We start from the raw sequence: 19,304 nt of genomic DNA, 5'->3' as shown, positions 1-19,304 counted from the left end.
AACGCGAATCGTGGCAGAGAGTTTTGACGAGAGTGAGAGTTTTGGTAAGAGAGTCATCGGGCGGAGTGTGGTAGCGGCGGAGTGTGGCAGAGAGTGGAATCGGGTGGTGAAGGCACCGAGTTGGGTTCTGCAGTCGGCTGAGGAGAGTTGGGGGAAGAGGCCAAGGAGCTCGGGTCCGAGGCGAGAAGGACGGCGGTCGGCGACGAGGTCGCGGTGGGAGATCGCTCATCGCGGGACCAAAGCCAGCCAGCCATTCTCCCTCCCCCAGAGCATCAACAATTCCCCCTTTTCCCCGCGCTGAGATAGTGCAACAAAGGGGGCCCCGTTCCCACCCCACTCCAAACGTTGTGCCAACGAAACCCGCGAAGGAGCACGGAGTCGGGGCACAGCCACGTGGCCACGTCTGCAGCTCGTCCGCCAACGCGCCACGAGGACGCGGTTAGGACCCACCTGGTCTCGTGGACCTGGCCGCTCCTTCAGGTCCCGCACACATATTGGCCGACAGGGCCGTCTGCCCCCTTGTTTATGAGGGTGGCTTCTTTCCTTTGCTTTTGAGTAAATGTTTCTTGGCGCCGTGTCTTGTAAAGTAGAACTGCGTAAGTGTTGCCGTGTGTGCGCATATTCGGTTGTAACTCTGCGTCGTTGTTTCTTTTGTTTTCCTGATATAGGTGCATTCTGACTGTTTGGCTGTATATGTGTGCTTTCCGTGTGTCGCGTAATAAATGTGCATTGTGTGAACTGTTTTCCCATTTCGCTTCGTCTTTTCGTTATTGACCCTCCATCCTGCTTCACGTAAAAGGGTTCGTAGTGGGCTTAAAATGCCCGATAATTAATCGGAACTGTCGAGGCCGACAATAACACCGCTCGGTTATCCCGATAGCATGGAACGGACCACTTAAGCGGTTCGTGTCCGGAGTCGGCCTGCGGCGAGGTACGATCGCCCGGTCGACCACCCGCGCAGGTACTTAGGTAGATCAAATTTGGCGAGCAACCCTATCCTGCATGGGTGAGCAATTGGCACGGTCATGGTGGGGTTAAACCCCCACCCGTGACGAGCTCCCGGCGGTGTTCCGAGAGGGTCATAACAGAATTGTCCGTCCGGTGGGCGAGGCGGCCACCATTCGAGTCGAGCAGCCGATCGCACGCCGGCGGGCACGAATTTGCAACAATATATATATATATATATACATATATATACATATATATATATATATATACATATATATACATATACATATACATATATATATATATACATATACATATACATATATATATATATATATACATATATATATATATATATATATATATATATATATATATATATATATATATATATATATATATATATATATATATATATATATATATATATATATATATATATCGTTTTTGACAATCTCTCAATGGTGAAAAATCACTTTAAAAATTATATTAGTCGGATCCGGATCCGGATCTTCACCAAAACCTAATCAGCTCGTCCTCGTTACACACCAAACCTGTCCACAAAATTTCATCTTGGATTCGTCCACAACTTTTTGAGATAACCTGTACACAGACAAACAAACAAACAAGCAAACAAAAATGGTGAAAACATAACCTCCTTCACCTTCGCTGGCGGAGGTAACAAGCAAGCAAGCAAATGAAAATACAAATCGTCCAACCTGAATTGGTTCAGGCTCGTAGATTAGCTTTGATGACTTCGACAGTGTGGTAGAACGTGTTGAAATGGAGCTGGTGGTGGAACAGACAGACAACGAAGATCCATGATCTTGGCTGGTCACGTTAATGGTGCTTCGAGCCGGTGGAGATGATACATCGTTATCTATGTTTAAAAAAAAAAAACAATTATCAAGTCTCAAATGGGTGTCCATCAATAACTGCCAGGGAAGGTGGGGGTGGGGGGGGATAAAGCAGTGCTCACCATTGGTCCCATAGCGCCGGATGGAAAGCATGACACTTCCAGACTGCATAGCATCATTCACTGCTTCAAGGCGCTGCACCTTGTCTAACGAATACACCGTTTGTCCGTTGATCACCAGGATGTCATCACCAACCTTAAGCTGCCCGAAGTCAGCAGGCCCACCTCATAACAAAATAAAGACAGTACACCTTTCAAAACGAGCAAAGACAACACTTTAATCTTCACCATCCATGATCTTAACAGTATTTTGGTAAAAAGTGCTCCATAATAATAAATTTCAATAGTGTTGGCATTTATCAAGCATTGATCCACATCCATTAAGCAATGGTGGCTTGGATGACATTCTGGAAGAAAAACCGAGGCAAGCGTTGTCAAAAACTGATAAAAACCACTATCCGAGGCAATCAGTAGTTTTCAAGCTCCTCACAATGTTGACAATCTTTCAGGGTGCCTCGCTTCACCTCAATATTGATGACAAAGTTCAAAAGAAAGACTGTGATGACTGAATATGGTAACCTAAACCATATATTTGGATACTTCACAAAACCGGTTCATCTACTACCAGTATGTGCGCAAAGATAACCATGATGATCATGGCTACACTTCAAACATACAAGAACCAGTAGGGTAGGAGTACATGGCTCACGCCACGTCAGCTTACCACCAAAGTGCACATGTTGGAATTCGGAGCATGCGGTAAGAATGCTGGTGATGACGAAAGAACTGAGACACACCCATGCACCATCTCTTATTGACGAGTCATCATCAAACTCCTCGTCCACACCTTTAAAGTATCGAGGACCCTTTGGTGCCAATTTCATAAAGCTATGTGGGATATGTATGTATGTATGTGTATATACACACATATACTCATATATCTCTGGTCACTCACCTAGTGAGCACAAGGCTGCACTTATTTCCGGACATTTCCATTTACAGATGCTTTCTGATGGTTGTGTGATTTTTTTTCCCAGTGTATTGACTTCGATGTCTGTCGGCACGCGAAATTTCAGCTTTCCACGTCACCCAGAACGTACCGAATATTAATATCAGTCAGTGAGTGAGTGGTTGGAATGTGCTATATATATTAGATGTATGTACTATTAGAATGTGAGCAATATGTATAAAGTATGTACAATTGGAATGTGAAGCCAGTACATGTATAAAGTCCAGTGGGGCATGCTTACACATTGTAAGCAATAACGAACCATGTTTCTCCATCGTCTCCGGTCGCACACCTGCATTTTTTAATTTATTTATATTTTCTGACATTTCTGTGATTTTTTTTTCCCAGTGTATCAGCTTTGATGTCCGTTCGCAGGCAAAATTTCAGCTTTCAATGTCACCCGGAAGGTACCAAACATGAATATCAATCAGTGAGATATATATATATATATATATATATATATATATATATATATATATATATATATATATATATATTATATATATCGTATATAAAGCTCATTCTATCCGCTCATTCACTGACTCATATTGATGTTTGGTGAGATCAAATTTTTTTGCTACTTTTGTTGGCTTGTTTTTTTGTGTGTGCGTTCTAAAGCCTGTTTGTTGCCATTGATATTATTTTCCTTTGCTTTCAGATTGATCCATTATGATTGAGAGATTAACTGTTACTCAAAAAGCATGAATTGTTGCATGGCATGAGGTTTGGCAATCTGGAATTGTAGTTCAAAGATGGAGGAGGAAAAAAATTGGAAGACATGCCACTTTGCATCCAAAAAGGATTAAAAACTGTCATCAAAAGTTTATAACAACCGGTTCAACCAAGGACGTAAGAAAATAAGGAAGACATACCACAGTGAGCTCATCAGGAAACATTGTTAAACGATTGAAAAAAAATGCACCGAGAACACAGGAGCTTGTGTCAAATATGATGTTTACAAATTAAAATGGCCTTTGTATTTTGTATACAAACTCAAGGCTCGTAGAAGAGCTAGAACATGGAATGAATCAGGGTGTAACAGAACTGAGGAACAGCAGAAAGGGGGGGGGGTGGTTGGTGGAGGTGGGAGGGCATACCAACAGCAGGGCCAAGTGACAAGATAGATGGAGACGGACAAACAAGGGACCAGGTAACAATGAGGGGGAGGGGAGAATGCAAGGGATGGACAAGATGGATGCAGAAGCATCAAGAAGGAAAAACTAGAAATTTGGGAAGGGTTGGGGGTAGGGGTGGATTAACGAGGATACAAAAGATCATGGTTTTGTTTGGGGGATTATCTGAGATGGTGGTGAATAGCTGTCCTGAAGACCTGGAGGGAAGAGAGCATTGGAGTTTGCTCCACAAGCTGGAAAAAAAGAGGAACAAATGAGTAGAGGTGAACAGTGATTTTGGATATTGGGAGTTTCACTGGAAGGGGTTTGACTGTAGCCGCATGTGCCCTGCAATAACATTGGGGGTGGGGGTGTAGAACACAAAGAGCAGAGGGGTGCAAGACCAGAAAGAAGGCAGAAGAAGACAGAGACCACCAACCTGTCTGCAATGGCAAATTGATAGGCCCACAGACTCAGCTTCATCGCAGGAGATTCCAATAATCTTGAAAGTTTTATTTTTGCGGCGTCAAGCCGACCAAGGTGTGAGGCAGGGGCATCGGCTGAGATAGGAGAGCAGTACTTCATAAAGCTGTGGATGAAGGCCTCGTCGGTGGATAAGAGTTCAAGTACGTCAAGGAAGGACTTTGCATGGCGGAGGATGTCGAGTCAGCACCTGGCTTTGGAGGACAACTTGGAAATGTGGCTTGCCCAAGAATGATCATGGCTGATGGTGAGACCCAAGAGCTTGAGGGACTGAACGTCTTTGAGAGAGTTGTTAAAGTAGATGGGAGGGTTTGCCAGACCGTCCTTTCGGAGAGAGCTAATGTGTGTGAAAAAAAATATTTTGAGGTTTTAAAAAATATTTTGGTGTATTTGGCCTTGCAGGAAAAAAAAAAAACAAAATTGGATTTACATCAACAACATGGTATTTCTATATTTAAAATGCAAACTTGATTCTGCATCACCTTATATGGTATGCATGCATATATCTCGTCGTACTTCTCGAAACTATGATAAAATTGCAGTTGGCTATACTTCACACGACCTTGACATCATTTCTTATTTTAGCTCTCAAACAACATCCCTGCCCAAGCTTTTCACCTCACAAATTTCTCAGGAGGATTGACAGAAAAACACAAATATTTGTCTCCGAGTAACATGAACCCTCGAAATTCAAACACTCACCTGGTTGCACAAAGTCCACAGTCGCCCTTTCTCCACTGTCCCCCCAGTCAGCAGTGAAACCATAGACTTTGGGTCCATCAGGCTGGCAGTTCATATACACTCGCATGTCTGAATGCTGTTGCAGTAACAAGAGGGTTCAACGTAATAAGAGAATATTATCGTATCGAGTTTCATTGATGGCGAAAAATCAACATCCTTTAGTGCAAAACATATTCGCCTCCCACCGTGCAACCTCCTAAACTAAACGCAGTCAAACGTCGCCTTTTGCCCATCGATTGAATGAAATTACATCCTTCACGGTGACAAGTAAGAGAGTAATGACATCAAACCTAAAGACCACGAACCTCTTCCACATCCGGCCTGCACAGCCTCCGGAGCATGGCTGTGCCGAGGTGCTGTGCCATGACACGTCCTCAAAACGAAGCGCAGTTGGTGAGCTCAGACATTCACATTACCCCCCAGCTAAATCTCATGCCGAGATACCAAAGTGTCTCACCCATCGCACTCGTATGAACAAGATTATAAAATCAACTATCCGTAAAGCCCAACAAACCGCTGCTCGTGCTCAACTACTAACTCGCAACATAAAAGGCATCGTAGACATTTAGAGAACTTTTAGAGAGGAATTACACATATATGCAGCTCGGAAAGAGTCCCACATTCCACTGGCCATCGTGATGTATTCCTTGATGTGACCCCGCCTGCAGACCGGCCCACTCCCCTCTCACCTGCTTGAGGGCGGAGTGCTTTGGGGTAGCCTCGGGGAGACTTCTGACAGGCGACGAGGTGTACGAGACCAAAGGCACTTCTGGAGAGCTTGCTGCTGGTTTTGGAAGGTCTTCTTGCAGTGTGTCCAAGCTTTCTCGACTGTTCCCCCGCAAGGTGTTGCTTTTAAATGTCATACTGGGTGCTTCCAACTGCATTACAAAATTAACAATTGGTTGTTTTCCATCTGGAGTTTATAAATAAATATCATTAAAAACCATTAAATCCATTTATGCATCAAAGGAAATATCTCTTAGGAAGCACTGCATTAATATCACGATATTATCATAGCGCATATACTGTACATACATCAAATACATTTCAGTATCCAACGAGGTGTAGAGGCAGCGCACCTGCCTTTGAGCAGTCGAGTCTGAGTTAGATTCCTGATCAGACTATAAATTATTTCATTGGTGTTTCACAGGTGTGGCATTGCATCACAACCTGTGCAATCCCTCAGACCGACGTTGAGCCAGGTGTCCCATCTGTTAACATCAATTGGCTACTTTTCATGAAAGGAACCGTGGGATATTAACATACACCAAGTCATCTTTGGCACCCTGAACAAATTACATTCAGTTGACCATCAGGCCTAGCCAGCCAGTTCATGAAAGACTTAACCCTACTTACTTCCTGTGGCCGACTCCACAAGGTGGGATTCATTGTGGCCATTATTGGAGTGACAAATCAATTTGAGGCCAGAAACGGATGGACACATTAAACGAGAAGCAAATATATATTTGACTGCATTTACATACTCTGAACTCGAACCTGTTGACCAAAAGGTTCCTTTATTTATTTATTTTTATAAAAAGGATGCGTCGAATTGTCGGCCAGCGAGTTTGGGGCTCTCCGCCTTTGCAGACGTTTGTGTTCAACTCTCAAATATGATGCCAATTGGTCCATTTTCTATAAAAAGTACGTTCATGTCTCTACGTCCTTGTCCTGCCTATGGTATATTTTACCAGGCTACACAGAGAGTCCAGGAATCGATGCAGAAAATAAAAAAATACTTGATGCTGAGGGTTAATGCTTTCAGTTACCATGATCAGAGAAAACTGTTTAATACTTTTCCTCCTTGTTCATGTCCATCTCTCTCATAGCCCTTGGATATCTGTAAACCTCCTGCCCTTTATCATTTGGCTCCTCCACAAGTCTCAACAATTGGAAAGAAAAAAAAGTGTTTTGTACAATTGAGAATATATTGGAATAAGTTTTAAAAAATATCCAAAACAGATCATAAATCCAAGGATGAGCCTTTAAGCATTGAATAACAAACACCATCCGTCCATTGGGCCCGTCTCTGTACAGAGCATTGGTGCTGCCTAAGCAGTCTTCTTGGCTGTTGAGCACAATCCTGGAAGGGTCGCCACTCCGGCACAGGATACCAGCAAGCTGGCACTCATTTTACTGACCTCGGAAGGATGACAGGCAGAATCAACCCCACCTGGTATTAATTCAACAGCCAAGGGGGATTTGAACTCAGGATCCTGGGATCCCAAGCTCACCACCCAAACCATAAAGCCAACACCAGGCATACAAAAATAACAATGTGATAAATAACAGGCAGTTCACTCAGACAGTCTACGGGAAAACACCAACTGTCCAAAACCAATCAGTGCAGGACACTCGTACAGGGCATGGAAGGTAAAGCGCCGGAGACTCATGCGAGGTTTGTGGGTGAAGCACCTGAGACTCGTGCGAGGTTTGTGGGTGAAGCGCCGGAGACTCGTGCGAGGTTTGTGGGTGAAACGCCGGAGATTCGTGTGAGGTTTGTGGGTGAAGAGACGGAGACTCGTGCGAGGTTTGTGGGTGAAACGCTGGAGATAAATGCGAGGTTTGTGGGTGAAGAGCCGGAGACTCATGCGAGGTTTGTGGGTGAAGGGCCGGAGACTCGTGCGAGGTTTGTGGGTGAAGAGCCGGAGACTCGTGCGAGGTTTGTGGGTGAAGAGACGGAGACTCATGCGAGGTTTGTGGGTGAAGCACCTGAGACTCGTGCGAGGTTTGTGGGTGAAGCGCCGGAGACTTGTGCGAGGTTTGTGGGTGAAACGCCGGAGATTCGTGTGAGGTTTGTGGGTGAAGAGACGGAGACTCGTGCGAGGTTTGTGGGTGAAACGCTGGAGATAAATGCGAGGTTTGTGGGTGAAGAGCCGGAGACTCATGCGAGGTTTGTGGGTGAAGGGCCGGAGACTCGTGCGAGGTTTGTGGGTGAAGAGCCGGAGACTCGTGCGAGGTTTGTGGGTGAAGCGCCGGAGACTCATGCGAGGTTTGTGGGTGAAGAGCCGGAGACTCGTGCGAGGTTTGTGGGTGAAGGGCCGGAGACTCGTGCGAGGTTTGTGGGGTGAAGAGCCGGAGACTCGTGCGCGGTTTGTGGGTGAAGCGCCGGAGACTCGTGCGAGGTTTGTGAGTGAAGCACCGGAGACTCGTGCGCGGTTTGTGGGTGAAGTGCCGGAGACTCGTGCGAGGTTTGTGAGTGAAGAGCCGGAGACTCGTGCGAGGTTTGTGGGTGAAGCGCCAGAGACTCGTGCGAAGTTTGTGGGTGAAGGGCCGGAGACTCGTGCGAGGTTTGTGAGTGAAGCACCGGAGACTCGTGCGAGGTTTGTGAGTGAAGAGCCGGAGACTCGTGCGAGGTTTGTGGGTGAAGCGCCAGAGACTCCTCTGAGGTTTGTGGGTGAAACGCCGGAGACTCGTGCGAGGTTTGTGGGTGAAACGCCACAGATTCGTGTGAGGTTTGTGGGTGAAAGGCCGGAGACTCATGCGAGGTTTGTGAGTGAAGCGCCAGAGACTCGTGCGAGGTTTGTGGGTGAAGCGCCGGAGACTCGTGCGAGGTTTGTGGGTGAAGTGCCGGAGACTTGTGCGAAGTTTGTGGGTGAAAGGCCAGAGACTCGTGCGAGGTTTGTGGGTGAAAAGCTGGAGACTTATGCGAGGTTTGTGGGTGAAAAGCCGGAGACTCGTGTGAGGTTTGTGGGTGAAACGCCGGAGACTCGTGCGAGGTTTGTGGGTGAAACGCCGCAGATTTGTGTGAGGTTTGTGGGTGAAAGGCCAGAGACTCATGTGAGGTTTGTGGGTGAAAGGCCGGAGACTCGTGTGAGGTTTGTGGGTGAAACGCCGGAGACTCGTGCGAGGTTTGTGGGTGAAACGCCGCAGATTCGTGTGAGGTTTGTGGGTGAAAGGCCGGAGATTCCCATGAGGTTTGTGGGTGAAAGGCCGGAGACTCGTACGAGGTTTGTGGGTGAAACGCCGGAGATTCGTGCGAGGTTTGTGGGTGAAGCGCCGGAGACTCGTGCGAGGTTTGTGGGTGAAACGCCGGAGATTCGTGCGAGGTTTGTGGGTGAAGAGACGGAGACTCGTGCGAGGTTTGTGGGTGAAACGCTGGAGATAAATGCGAGGTTTGTGGGTGAAGAGCCGGAGACTCATGCGAGGTTTGTGGGTGAAGGGCCGGAGACTCGTGCGAGGTTTGTGGGTGAAGAGCCGGAGACTCGTGCGAGGTTTGTGGGTGAAGCGCCGGAGACTCATGCGAGGTTTGTGGGTGAAGCACCTGAGACTCGTGCGAGGTTTGTGGGTGAAGCGCCGGAGACTTGTGCGAGGTTTGTGGGTGAAACGCCGGAGATTCGTGTGAGGTTTGTGGGTGAAGAGACGGAGACTCGTGCGAGGTTTGTGGGTGAAACGCTGGAGATAAATGCGAGGTTTGTGGGTGAAGAGCCGGAGACTCATGCGAGGTTTGTGGGTGAAGGGCCGGAGACTCGTGCGAGGTTTGTGGGTGAAGAGCCGGAGACTCGTGCGAGGTTTGTGGGTGAAGCGCCGGAGACTCATGCGAGGTTTGTGGGTGAAGAGCCGGAGACTCGTGCGAGGTTTGTGGGTGAAGGGCCGGAGACTCGTGCGAGGTTTGTGGGTGAAGAGCCGGAGACTCGTGCGCGGTTTGTGGGTGAAGCGCCGGAGACTCGTGCGAGGTTTGTGAGTGAAGCACCGGAGACTCGTGCGCGGTTTGTGGGTGAAGTGCCGGAGACTCGTGCGAGGTTTGTGAGTGAAGAGCCGGAGACTCGTGCGAGGTTTGTGGGTGAAGCGCCAGAGACTCGTGCGAAGTTTGTGGGTGAAGGGCCGGAGACTCGTGCGAGGTTTGTGAGTGAAGCACCGGAGACTCGTGCGAGGTTTGTGAGTGAAGAGCCGGAGACTCGTGCGAGGTTTGTGGGTGAAGCGCCAGAGACTCCTCTGAGGTTTGTGGGTGAAACGCCGGAGACTCGTGCGAGGTTTGTGGGTGAAACGCCACAGATTCGTGTGAGGTTTGTGGGTGAAAGGCCGGAGACTCATGCGAGGTTTGTGAGTGAAGCGCCAGAGACTCGTGCGAGGTTTGTGGGTGAAGCGCCGGAGACTCGTGCGAGGTTTGTGGGTGAAGTGCCGGAGACTTGTGCGAAGTTTGTGGGTGAAAGGCCAGAGACTCGTGCGAGGTTTGTGGGTGAAAAGCTGGAGACTTATGCGAGGTTTGTGGGTGAAAAGCCGGAGACTCGTGTGAGGTTTGTGGGTGAAACGCCGGAGACTCGTGCGAGGTTTGTGGGTGAAACGCCGCAGATTTGTGTGAGGTTTGTGGGTGAAAGGCCAGAGACTCATGTGAGGTTTGTGGGTGAAAGGCCGGAGACTCGTGTGAGGTTTGTGGGTGAAACGCCGGAGACTCGTGCGAGGTTTGTGGGTGAAACGCCGCAGATTCGTGTGAGGTTTGTGGGTGAAAGGCCGGAGATTCCCATGAGGTTTGTGGGTGAAAGGCCGGAGACTCGTACGAGGTTTGTGGGTGAAACGCCGGAGATTCCCGTGAGGTTTGTGGGTGAAGGGCTGGAGACTCGTACGAGGTTTGTGGGTGAAACGCCGGAGATTCCCGTGAGGTTTGTGGGTGAAGGGCTGGAGACTCGTGCGAGGTTTGTGGGTGAAGGGCTGGAGACTCGTACGAGGTTTGTGGGTGAAACGCCGGAGATTCCCGTGAGGTTTGTGGGTAACGCGCCGGAGACTCGTGTGATGTTTGTGGGTAAAGCGCCGGAGACTAGTGTGATGTTTGTACATAAAAGGGGCAGAGAAAAGCTCGAAAGTTAAATTATTTAAACTTTTATTAGCTTCCTTACAAGTTTCTATTAAAATATTTCCAAGAATGATTAAAGCGATTTGGAAGTTACACCTGTTCCACCCAGTTTGTAATCCAAGTGCAATTTTGAATTCAAATTTTAACTGTTCCAGAGTCTGAAATCAATTCCCAAGTCAAGAATAACCCAGCCAACCTCCACCCACCCTTTTCAGTTGCTCACTATATAAATCAACTGACTCATATTTCTAGTACCCCATCACGAACACCTCGTTTTGCATAAACCTCCTCACATCACACAATTAATTAATTAATCACCTTCCATCAAGCTTTCCTCCCTTCACCAGTTAACATTTCACTTCCTGATTTTGAACTCACGAGCCTTCAAACTTTCGACGAACTACACCACGCTCAGATATAGTAGTAATAATACCATACAAAAAGCAATCTCAACACACCTTGACACCACGAGTCAAAGAAAGTGATTGGGCTCTAGCTCCGTAGGGTTTTGGAGTGACATTAGCAGCTGGTCGATTGAACGGGGATGACTTGCGAGCTGGCACAGCCCCAGACTTGGAGGATAAGCTGCGAGGTGAAGCAACTGGTGTGGCCTCAAAACTCGGAATGCTTTCTGAAGCCCGTGTGCGGGGTGCGGCGATCGGCCCCCGCGTCTCAAAACTAGGCTGATCCTTGAGTGATGGGATTACACTGGATGATGAGTAAATATCGGGGCTTGTGGCTGTTCCTGAATAATCAGACAGGCTGCTGGCAGAGCTGCTCCGTTCTTGCGCCTGCTGAGCATCGAAAGGCAAGTCAACTTGGACATTGGAATCGAGGCTCAGCTCAGGAGAAAGTGGTGGAGGAGGTGACGATGGAGGGGAAGGAGCTGGTGAACCTGATGGAGATGAGATGGGAGGAGTGACTGTGCCCTCGGGAGCTAAACGACCTTGTGAGAATTTGGCATTAGTATGTTTCCAGGAATTACTCGAGGACAGTGCAGGAGCTTGGTTCATCTTGACAGTCATATCCGTGACAGGTGACCGTCGGTGTTCTCCGTTCGAAGTGACGGTTTCATCCCACAAATCAGAAACATTGGAAGTTTCCCCTGAGACGATATTGGCAGCAGAATCACGCAGCTTTGGTGGAGTCGATTCAGAAACATAGGAGTGAGTCGAGACAAAAGATTCAATGTTGTGTTGAGAAGAGTAGTGTTGCTTTGGAGAACCATAACGCTGCATTGACACAAGAGAGTGTTCATCTGTGCTGTCACCATTGTTGTGCTCTTGCTTTCGTTGCTCCCTGAAATATACAAACAACAAAAAAGGTATAAAATAATCTTCAGGAAATATAAAAAAAACGCAAGGTCATTCAAGCATCACATCGCGAGAAACCTGACAAGCCAGTTGGAAAAGGTTTTTTTTTGTATACAGTTGAGGTTCAGGGAAGAGATAGTGCACTGAACTGATCAAGACACAACATGACAAAGGGAACAGTAGAGAAAAAGGGAACAGTAGAGAGAGGGAGGTGACACGAACAGCCAAGTTGAAGGACAAGACAGAGGGAGGCTTGGACAAACAATGGGTGAAGGGAGGAATGGGGGGTAGGGGAGGACGCATGGGATGCCAAGGATGGACACAGAAACACTCAGGAAAGAGAAACTGGAAATTTGGAAGGAGGAGGGCTTGGGCTGGAAGAGAGGATTGGGGGGGGGGGCAGGATAGGTGACGAGGGTAGAAAAACGAGGGAAGAATGAGGGGTCGGCTTAACAAGGGTATAAAAGATCATTGTTTTGAATTTGGGATGATCTGAGATGATGGTGAACAGTTATCTTGAAGACCTGGAGGAAAGATTGAGATTGAAAAGAACGTGGAAATTCATTCCACGCATGGGGGAAAAAAAAAGATGGAACGAATGAGGGGAGATAAGTTGCGATTCTGGATTTAGGGAGTTTCACAAATCGTAGAAACACAAGCTCTTGCAGAAAAGACCTCACCTTGACATGACACGGGGAACACTTAAGTGTAATCAAGATATATCAAGCATAATCTGGACCCGACTTGGCTCTGGTACAACGCTAGAAAAAGAAAGTTGGTTGTATCGAGCTCAATGGTCATATGCAGCACATGGCTGCAGGTAAGCATCAATTCTCGCATTGGTGTGGCACTGCCGCTGGTGCAGTGCCCCTTGTAGGTAGAGCAGGAATTTGTAAATTGTTTAGCATGCCAGTGATAGGTCAACTACTCTTCTGTGCGACCTTTAATGTCCATCAACTAATGCTGGCAAGACGGGACCACCCAATTTATTGTCCATCCGAGAGATGGCACAAACACCGATGAATCACCCTGCCTGCGAGACACCGGGATGACAGTTGAGATTTGAACCCAGGTGAGACAGCTCAGAATGGAGTGCACATACATCTAGGCTATCCCGACAGCCCTGTATTGAGCTGTCATGGTAACAGAAACAGAACAACACATCGACTTGATCGAGTGGAACAATCCACACCTAAATGCAAGGTCCACACCTGTCTTGAAGTATGTCATTGTAACTTCGTTTATGAACGATTCCTCCACTGACCACTGGTTCCTCATCCACATCCATTTCAGAGAGTCGGGAGGAGCTCTTCCTCAGCTTCTTCCAACGAGCGAGGTCCTAAGTGAGCAAGAGTTGTGTTAGAGAAACATGAGAAACTACATGATAAAAAATAAAATCTTGGTTGCGTTGTGCTTTAACTGACGGTCTGCCAGCGTTGCTCATCCTCGACGAGTGCGCTACGGATTTGCTGAAGATGCTCAACGCGTATTTTCAGTGATGACACAGATGAAATACCTTCTTCATCAGTACTTGTTAAGTCGCCCATGCTTTGAGCCCTGACACAAATGGGAAGGTAAGCAGAAATGGAAATAAATCTCAAAACAACAAATATACACATATTCACACAAAAAAAAAACACCATCACCTCAAGGACAGAGCCAATAACAAATACCCCCCCCCCTCACCAATGATAACAAGATGGAGGGAAGGTGGGGGAGGTGGGGTTAATAACCTTTCATATTTTATCCCCATCTTCTGTTCAGCCTTTTCAACTTACCTGCTAAACACGCCATCATCTAGTTCATTATCCAAGTTTCTTGCATTGGTCCAACTCCGGCGATCCAAATTCTTGGCCATTCTCTCTCCTCGTTTCCGCCGAAGTGGCGCGGGCATCTGTACGACCAGGTCCGAGCTCGATGCTCTTTGTCCAGTGGGCAAAAACTGGTGATAGGAAGTAGGAGGTTTGGGTTGTGCAGCTGTGGACTGGCGGTTCGTCATGGTTTCTGAAACAACAGCACAGTCCGTGGTACTCGAGCCTGATGCTCGTAAAGGAAGAGCAATGTGTGACGTACCCAGAATAAACATGTGTTGGCTCAAAAGGAAAAGCAATACGAACTTCATAAGATGACAACGGTACAACAGCAGGCAGAATGTGGAATGAGAACCAATATCAAAACAAGACTCGTGAGGGTGCAGAGTCCAGTGGGTGAGGCTGGAATCACAAAAATGCAAGGGAGAGGCTGAGGCACAGATAAAGGACCAGAACAGGTCAGAGGGATGAAGGGAGCACTTGTACAGCTGTACCTTTGCCTCTTCCAAAATGGTCAAATAGGTCAACAGAGTAAGAGCGACGAGTTCTCTTTTGGGCGAGAAGGTCGGAGCGACTGTCCTTTCCTCCGTCAAAACTGAAGCTCCTCACTCCCCCTAATGGCTGAACTTTCTGAAGAAGGTACATAGTGCAAAATGAGATCATCAGCAAACATGCCACGAATAAACAGCACAAAGGACACTCACGCCATCACAAAAATCAATTTGCTTTGATGAAACCAAGTTGCCAGAGACTTTGACTGATGAAGAATAATAGTTTGCAAGCAAAACATTTGGAATTACCGTTAAGATTTCAAAATGAGCAATTGCTTGAGGGCGAGAGAGTTTAAGAGGAGGAAGGGTGAGGGAGGGGGTAAGAACAACTCATCAAACCTCTAAGTGGGAAAACAAACACTTTCAATGGTAGAACAAAAACAACATTTCACCAACATGAACCACAACAACAGTAATGAAAGGAATGAGGAGATGGTGGAGGCGTGCAAGTTGAGGGAACGGAAAATAATTTATACTTGCTTTCGCCATTAACCTCCAACAGGTGGTTCATTGCGGGGCGTACGCCATTAACATTGCAGAAGAGACAGGTGCATCACTTTATCTTATGCACATGACAAACCTAAATATTTAAATCATCAAGAACTACCACCATGCCACCTTGTGGATAAGACAATACCAACCTTTCCAGAGGCTGCGGAGATGACGAAGGCCTCAAATGCGCCAAAGTCCAGCTGAGGGCCTTGGTATTCAGACTTCGATCGAGCAGTTTTACCAAGCCAGTAAAGGGTAATTAGCACCTGAAAGAACATTTCTTGGAGTTAAATCAAACTTTAGGTAGACATACAAAGAGACGTGACAATCAAAACATACGAGATACGTCGACAGCTCGTCCTCCTCACCAAGAACATGGACTTCATTTATAATTTCTTAAATAAATTAATCGACAAAATATCAGAGTCAAGGTAGTCATGAGAGAAGCCATAGCAGGTGGGGGGGGACCAAGTTTCCAACATAGTAATTGTCTTGATGCAACAAACCGCAAGCAAAACGTTCTCAGACTCCATTTGAAACGGTCATTGCTCCACACCGAGTGCTTCCCAGAGATCGTTAAGCAACACCATTCATCCGTATGTTAAATCCATAAGGAACAAACTTTCCTCTTGCGTTTTATCCAATTGTGGATAAAAAAAAAATAAAATAGAAGCTTCACAACATCGCTCAGTGTTCGATATTATAAACCTTCAACGTTTGAACAAATCAAAATTGTAATTTGTAACAATTAAAATCGAATATTTAACACTCCCACCCCATGAAATAAATAAAACTACCTTTAGTTTTTTTTTCCGCTCGGGGAAAAAAAATCAACTACGGATTTAAACTCGAATTTCATCAATAAATCGGGAGATTCAGCGAACCATATATTTATACATCAATTCGCTGGGGTACAACAAAGCAGGATGAACATATATAGTTACATATTGACGTCATAGTCTGGAAAGTGCTTACATTTTTAATGCGACGACTTGTTTCGGACTCTCTGCAAAACAACCAACAGACAGGTGAGAAGATTAGGGAGGTGGAAACAGACACCATCATCATCATCATCACCTTCTCCCCACCCCTTCCTATGTCTCAACATCACACCCAAAGGCTACTGGCGTGACATGCTAAGCCTCTGCTTGCATGAGAAGGACTGGAAGAGACAAAAAGCAAACAAGACAAGTCTTATCGGCTTACAAATGAGAAACACTGGCATGTGACGTCAATATAATGCTTTACAGATCAAAGGACAAATATATTTGGGGGGGGAAAGCTATGAAAGGGTTAGAAAACCCCAACCCCAACAGTTCAGGAAGAAAACTTTCACCCTACAATCATCACAGTATGGTGAGTAAACCCAAACAGTGCAATTCGAGACGTGTTAAAGCTTTATGGTTATTATGAGCTCCAGGAATGAAAAAGTAAAATTTCGCATCGATCCAGGTCAAGGATCAAAATGGATGTGCAAGTCATGACCATGAAGGTTGCGGGTTGGATAGGGTTTGATGTTCTTTGTCTTTGGCGATTGACGACATACTGTATCGTGCAAAGGCATTTGCTACAAAATACGACTCAATACAAACTTTGGATATATAAGGTTGACTTGATTGTAAATCCAAAAAGCAAATGTATGACTGATACTTTGTAATCCTTCCGCTTCATTCATGGTTTGCACTTGTCTTGTGATCAAGTCCAGTGGCATCTAGATCATTTCCCTTCACATTAGACTCGGAGGTTAATGGCATAAGAAATTATCCGATGTAGTAGCCTCCTTGACATGAAACTAACCATCGTCAAGGAATTCCCTGCAGGGCCGATTTACAAGTGCCTTCATTATAGTAGCCGGTGCAAGAATAGTTATATCACCAAACTACTCCGAGTCTGGGAGATCAGTCGTTTGATTCGGACCCTGGCCTAATCATACAACATATATATTTATTTATTTATTTATAACCAACATTAGGTGTTACTTCCTCACTCAACGTTGGGGAATTAGAGAACAGAGCACGGATAAATCCCATGGGATGGCATCGATTGGGAGTGCGTGGGGATTAGTCCTTTATTGCAACACTGAGTGTAAAAAGAAAAGCAATGGAACAAAAATATAATGCCACTGGTACCCAGAGTGCCAAGGGAAGTAAAGTATCACTTCCCCCCCAAGGTCAGAGGCTCTGTGTGTATGAAGTAAAGTATGGTGTTGTCTCATGTCTGATTGCAGGTGTGTGATCGGTGTTAAAGCTCTGCCTCAAGAGTTGAACTGGCAAAAATTGAATAAAATAAGACTAAATCAGCATCTGGAGCAGAGTAGCAGCACACAATGGTGAACCTGCCTACCTCTACTACCCCCCAACTCCCTTCTGAAAATGAATTATCAATGCTAATGTACTGACAGACAGGACAGTGAGCTTGAAAATATCCATGAGGAAATTAAACCAGGCAGGCTGTGTAACTGGAAGGTAAACACACCCCCCTCGGAGCAATCAATATGATTAGCCTTACAAACACGTTCAAGCCACAATTCATAATTATGATGAGCCACAATACAAACCAAACCGAGACAGTGAGTACCGACACAGACAGACAGACAGACAGACAGACACCAAACCTTGAGAGCGAGTAATGACACATTCACATAACACAACCCAAACTTAGAGAGCGAGTGCCGATACGTTCACGCAGCACAAACCAAACCTAGAGGGCGAGTACCAACAATTCACACAACACAATCGAAACCTCGTGAGTGAGTGCCGACATTCACAAAACACAAACCAAAACTAGTGAGAAAGTACCGATACGTTCACACAACACAAAATGAACCGAGAGAGTGAGTGCCGACACGTTCACACAACACAATCCATACCTTCAGTTACAGCTCCTCCATTGTTGTCCCGACATCTGTGGGCTCTATTCTAACCTAACAGTTATCTCACTCTCTCAATGAGGACACTCATCACCACAAACATGCTCCTCCATTCCAATCAGCACTCCTCCCACTCTGCCCAACCCCTCAAATCTTGTACCTCCCCGGACTGGCTCCCTTCTTCACCATACCTCCACCAAGTCTCATTCTTAACCTCTCCTCACCTCTCCCATTGCCCTCCTACACCTTGGCCGTGCCTAATCTCATAGTCGCCCCTCCCTTGTAAAGCAACCTTCACACTCTTTCCCCCTCCAAGCTTCCCCTCACCCTTCTCCCTCAAATCTTTAACCCTCACTCCCCCTTCCCAAAGTTGCCCACCTCACATCCACGAAGCTGCCTCCTTCCCTTAACCTCTCTCTTCCATTTCATCACTCCACCACCCCCCCCCATCCCTGCCAATCTTCAACTGCACTCTGCCCACTATCTTATTACTCCCCACTGTACCTCAACCCATCGCCAACGAGCCTTTTCTCCTCCTCATCCGTCCCTCTCCCTTAGCTCTTCTGCAATCGCCCCACACTCTTTCAACAACTCTCCTTACCTCCCCCCCCTCCTCCCTCATCCTACACTCCCACTCCCCTCCCCTGCAACCAAAACCTCCTCCCCTCACTCTTCCTTTGCAGTGTGGACCTCAAACATCTAGGCCTTTGGTCAAACCTGCCATATCTCTCCACACAGGTTGCCACTGATGAACCAGACATAATCTGCTTTACAGAAACTTTCCTCCTTCAAGATGTCTCCGACTCCCAAGTATCTCTCCCTAGTTACTCCCTCCTTCGGTATGACAGACCTGAGCCTCATCCTGGCAGCAGAGTTGCTCTCTTCATCAAAGACTCTATTCCTCACTCACCATGCACTCCCCTCACTTCCCATCACCCCCAGGAATACCTCTGCATACGGTTTACACTGCACTCCCACCTCATGTTTATATGTGTGCTGTACCATCCACCAAACAGTGATGACTCCATTTACATCTCACTCTCCAAAAACATGGACCAACTTCTATTCTCTCATCCAAACTCTCTCTAACTTCAATTGTCATCGTGCCAGTTGGCTGGGTGTGGTTACCTCTCTCACCTGCCATGGCACTTCAGCAAACGACTTCTGTGACTCATTGAGACTGACAATCTGTCAACTTCCTGACTCAGATCTCAACCAACAGTACTCTATCACTTCTGGATCTGATTTTGACCAATTTCTCTGAAAAT

At 46.6% G+C, this 19,304-nt stretch overlaps 2 protein-coding genes across 3 annotated transcripts in view; both read right to left on the bottom strand.

The window, feature by feature from the left end:
- LOC147014484 (uncharacterized) overlaps positions 1 to 19,304 on the bottom strand; it is a 99,781-nt gene that overhangs the window by 38,130 nt on the left and 42,347 nt on the right. For both annotated transcript variants that reach the window (XM_085852472.1, XM_085852473.1), the window contains exons 6-16: positions 16,143 to 16,173; positions 15,317 to 15,433; positions 14,619 to 14,754; positions 14,092 to 14,317; positions 13,738 to 13,870; positions 13,525 to 13,652; positions 11,459 to 12,299; positions 5,899 to 6,087; positions 5,171 to 5,285; positions 1,928 to 2,089; positions 1,668 to 1,828 (exon numbers count right to left, since the gene is read on the bottom strand). In XM_085852472.1, coding sequence (XP_085708598.1) covers positions 1,668 to 1,828; positions 1,928 to 2,089; positions 5,171 to 5,285; positions 5,899 to 6,087; positions 11,459 to 12,299; positions 13,525 to 13,652; positions 13,738 to 13,870; positions 14,092 to 14,317; positions 14,619 to 14,754; positions 15,317 to 15,433; positions 16,143 to 16,173 — 2,239 coding nt within the window. The remainder of the gene's footprint in view (positions 1 to 1,667; positions 1,829 to 1,927; positions 2,090 to 5,170; positions 5,286 to 5,898; positions 6,088 to 11,458; positions 12,300 to 13,524; positions 13,653 to 13,737; positions 13,871 to 14,091; positions 14,318 to 14,618; positions 14,755 to 15,316; positions 15,434 to 16,142; positions 16,174 to 19,304) is intronic.
- On the bottom strand, positions 8,193 to 11,244 carry LOC147014485 (uncharacterized). The gene is made up of 2 exons (XM_085851422.1): positions 11,224 to 11,244; positions 8,193 to 10,964 (listed from the first exon to the last, which is right to left on the bottom strand). The coding sequence occupies exons 1-2, from the start codon at positions 11,242 to 11,244 to the stop codon at positions 8,193 to 8,195; spliced, it is 2,793 nt and encodes a 930-aa protein (XP_085707548.1).

This window comes from Eptatretus burgeri, chromosome 13, assembly GCF_056783735.1.
Source record: "Eptatretus burgeri isolate ZD-2024b chromosome 13, Ebu_testis_v1, whole genome shotgun sequence".
NCBI classification, from domain to species: domain Eukaryota; kingdom Metazoa; phylum Chordata; class Myxini; order Myxiniformes; family Myxinidae; genus Eptatretus; species Eptatretus burgeri.
The sequence above is the reverse complement of the archived record's forward strand: the minus strand, read 5'-3'. Positions and strand labels throughout refer to the sequence as shown.

What these genes read in the sequence shown, in the direction of transcription:
- LOC147014485 (XM_085851422.1), bottom strand. Translation starts at nt 11,244, where the DNA reads ATGAGTCAGTTGATTTATATA. An exon ending in TGAGTCAGTTGATTTATATA is followed by an intron (nt 10,965 to 11,223) that starts GTGAGCAACTGA and finishes ACATCACACTAG; the next exon opens with TCTCCGGCGCTTTACCCACA.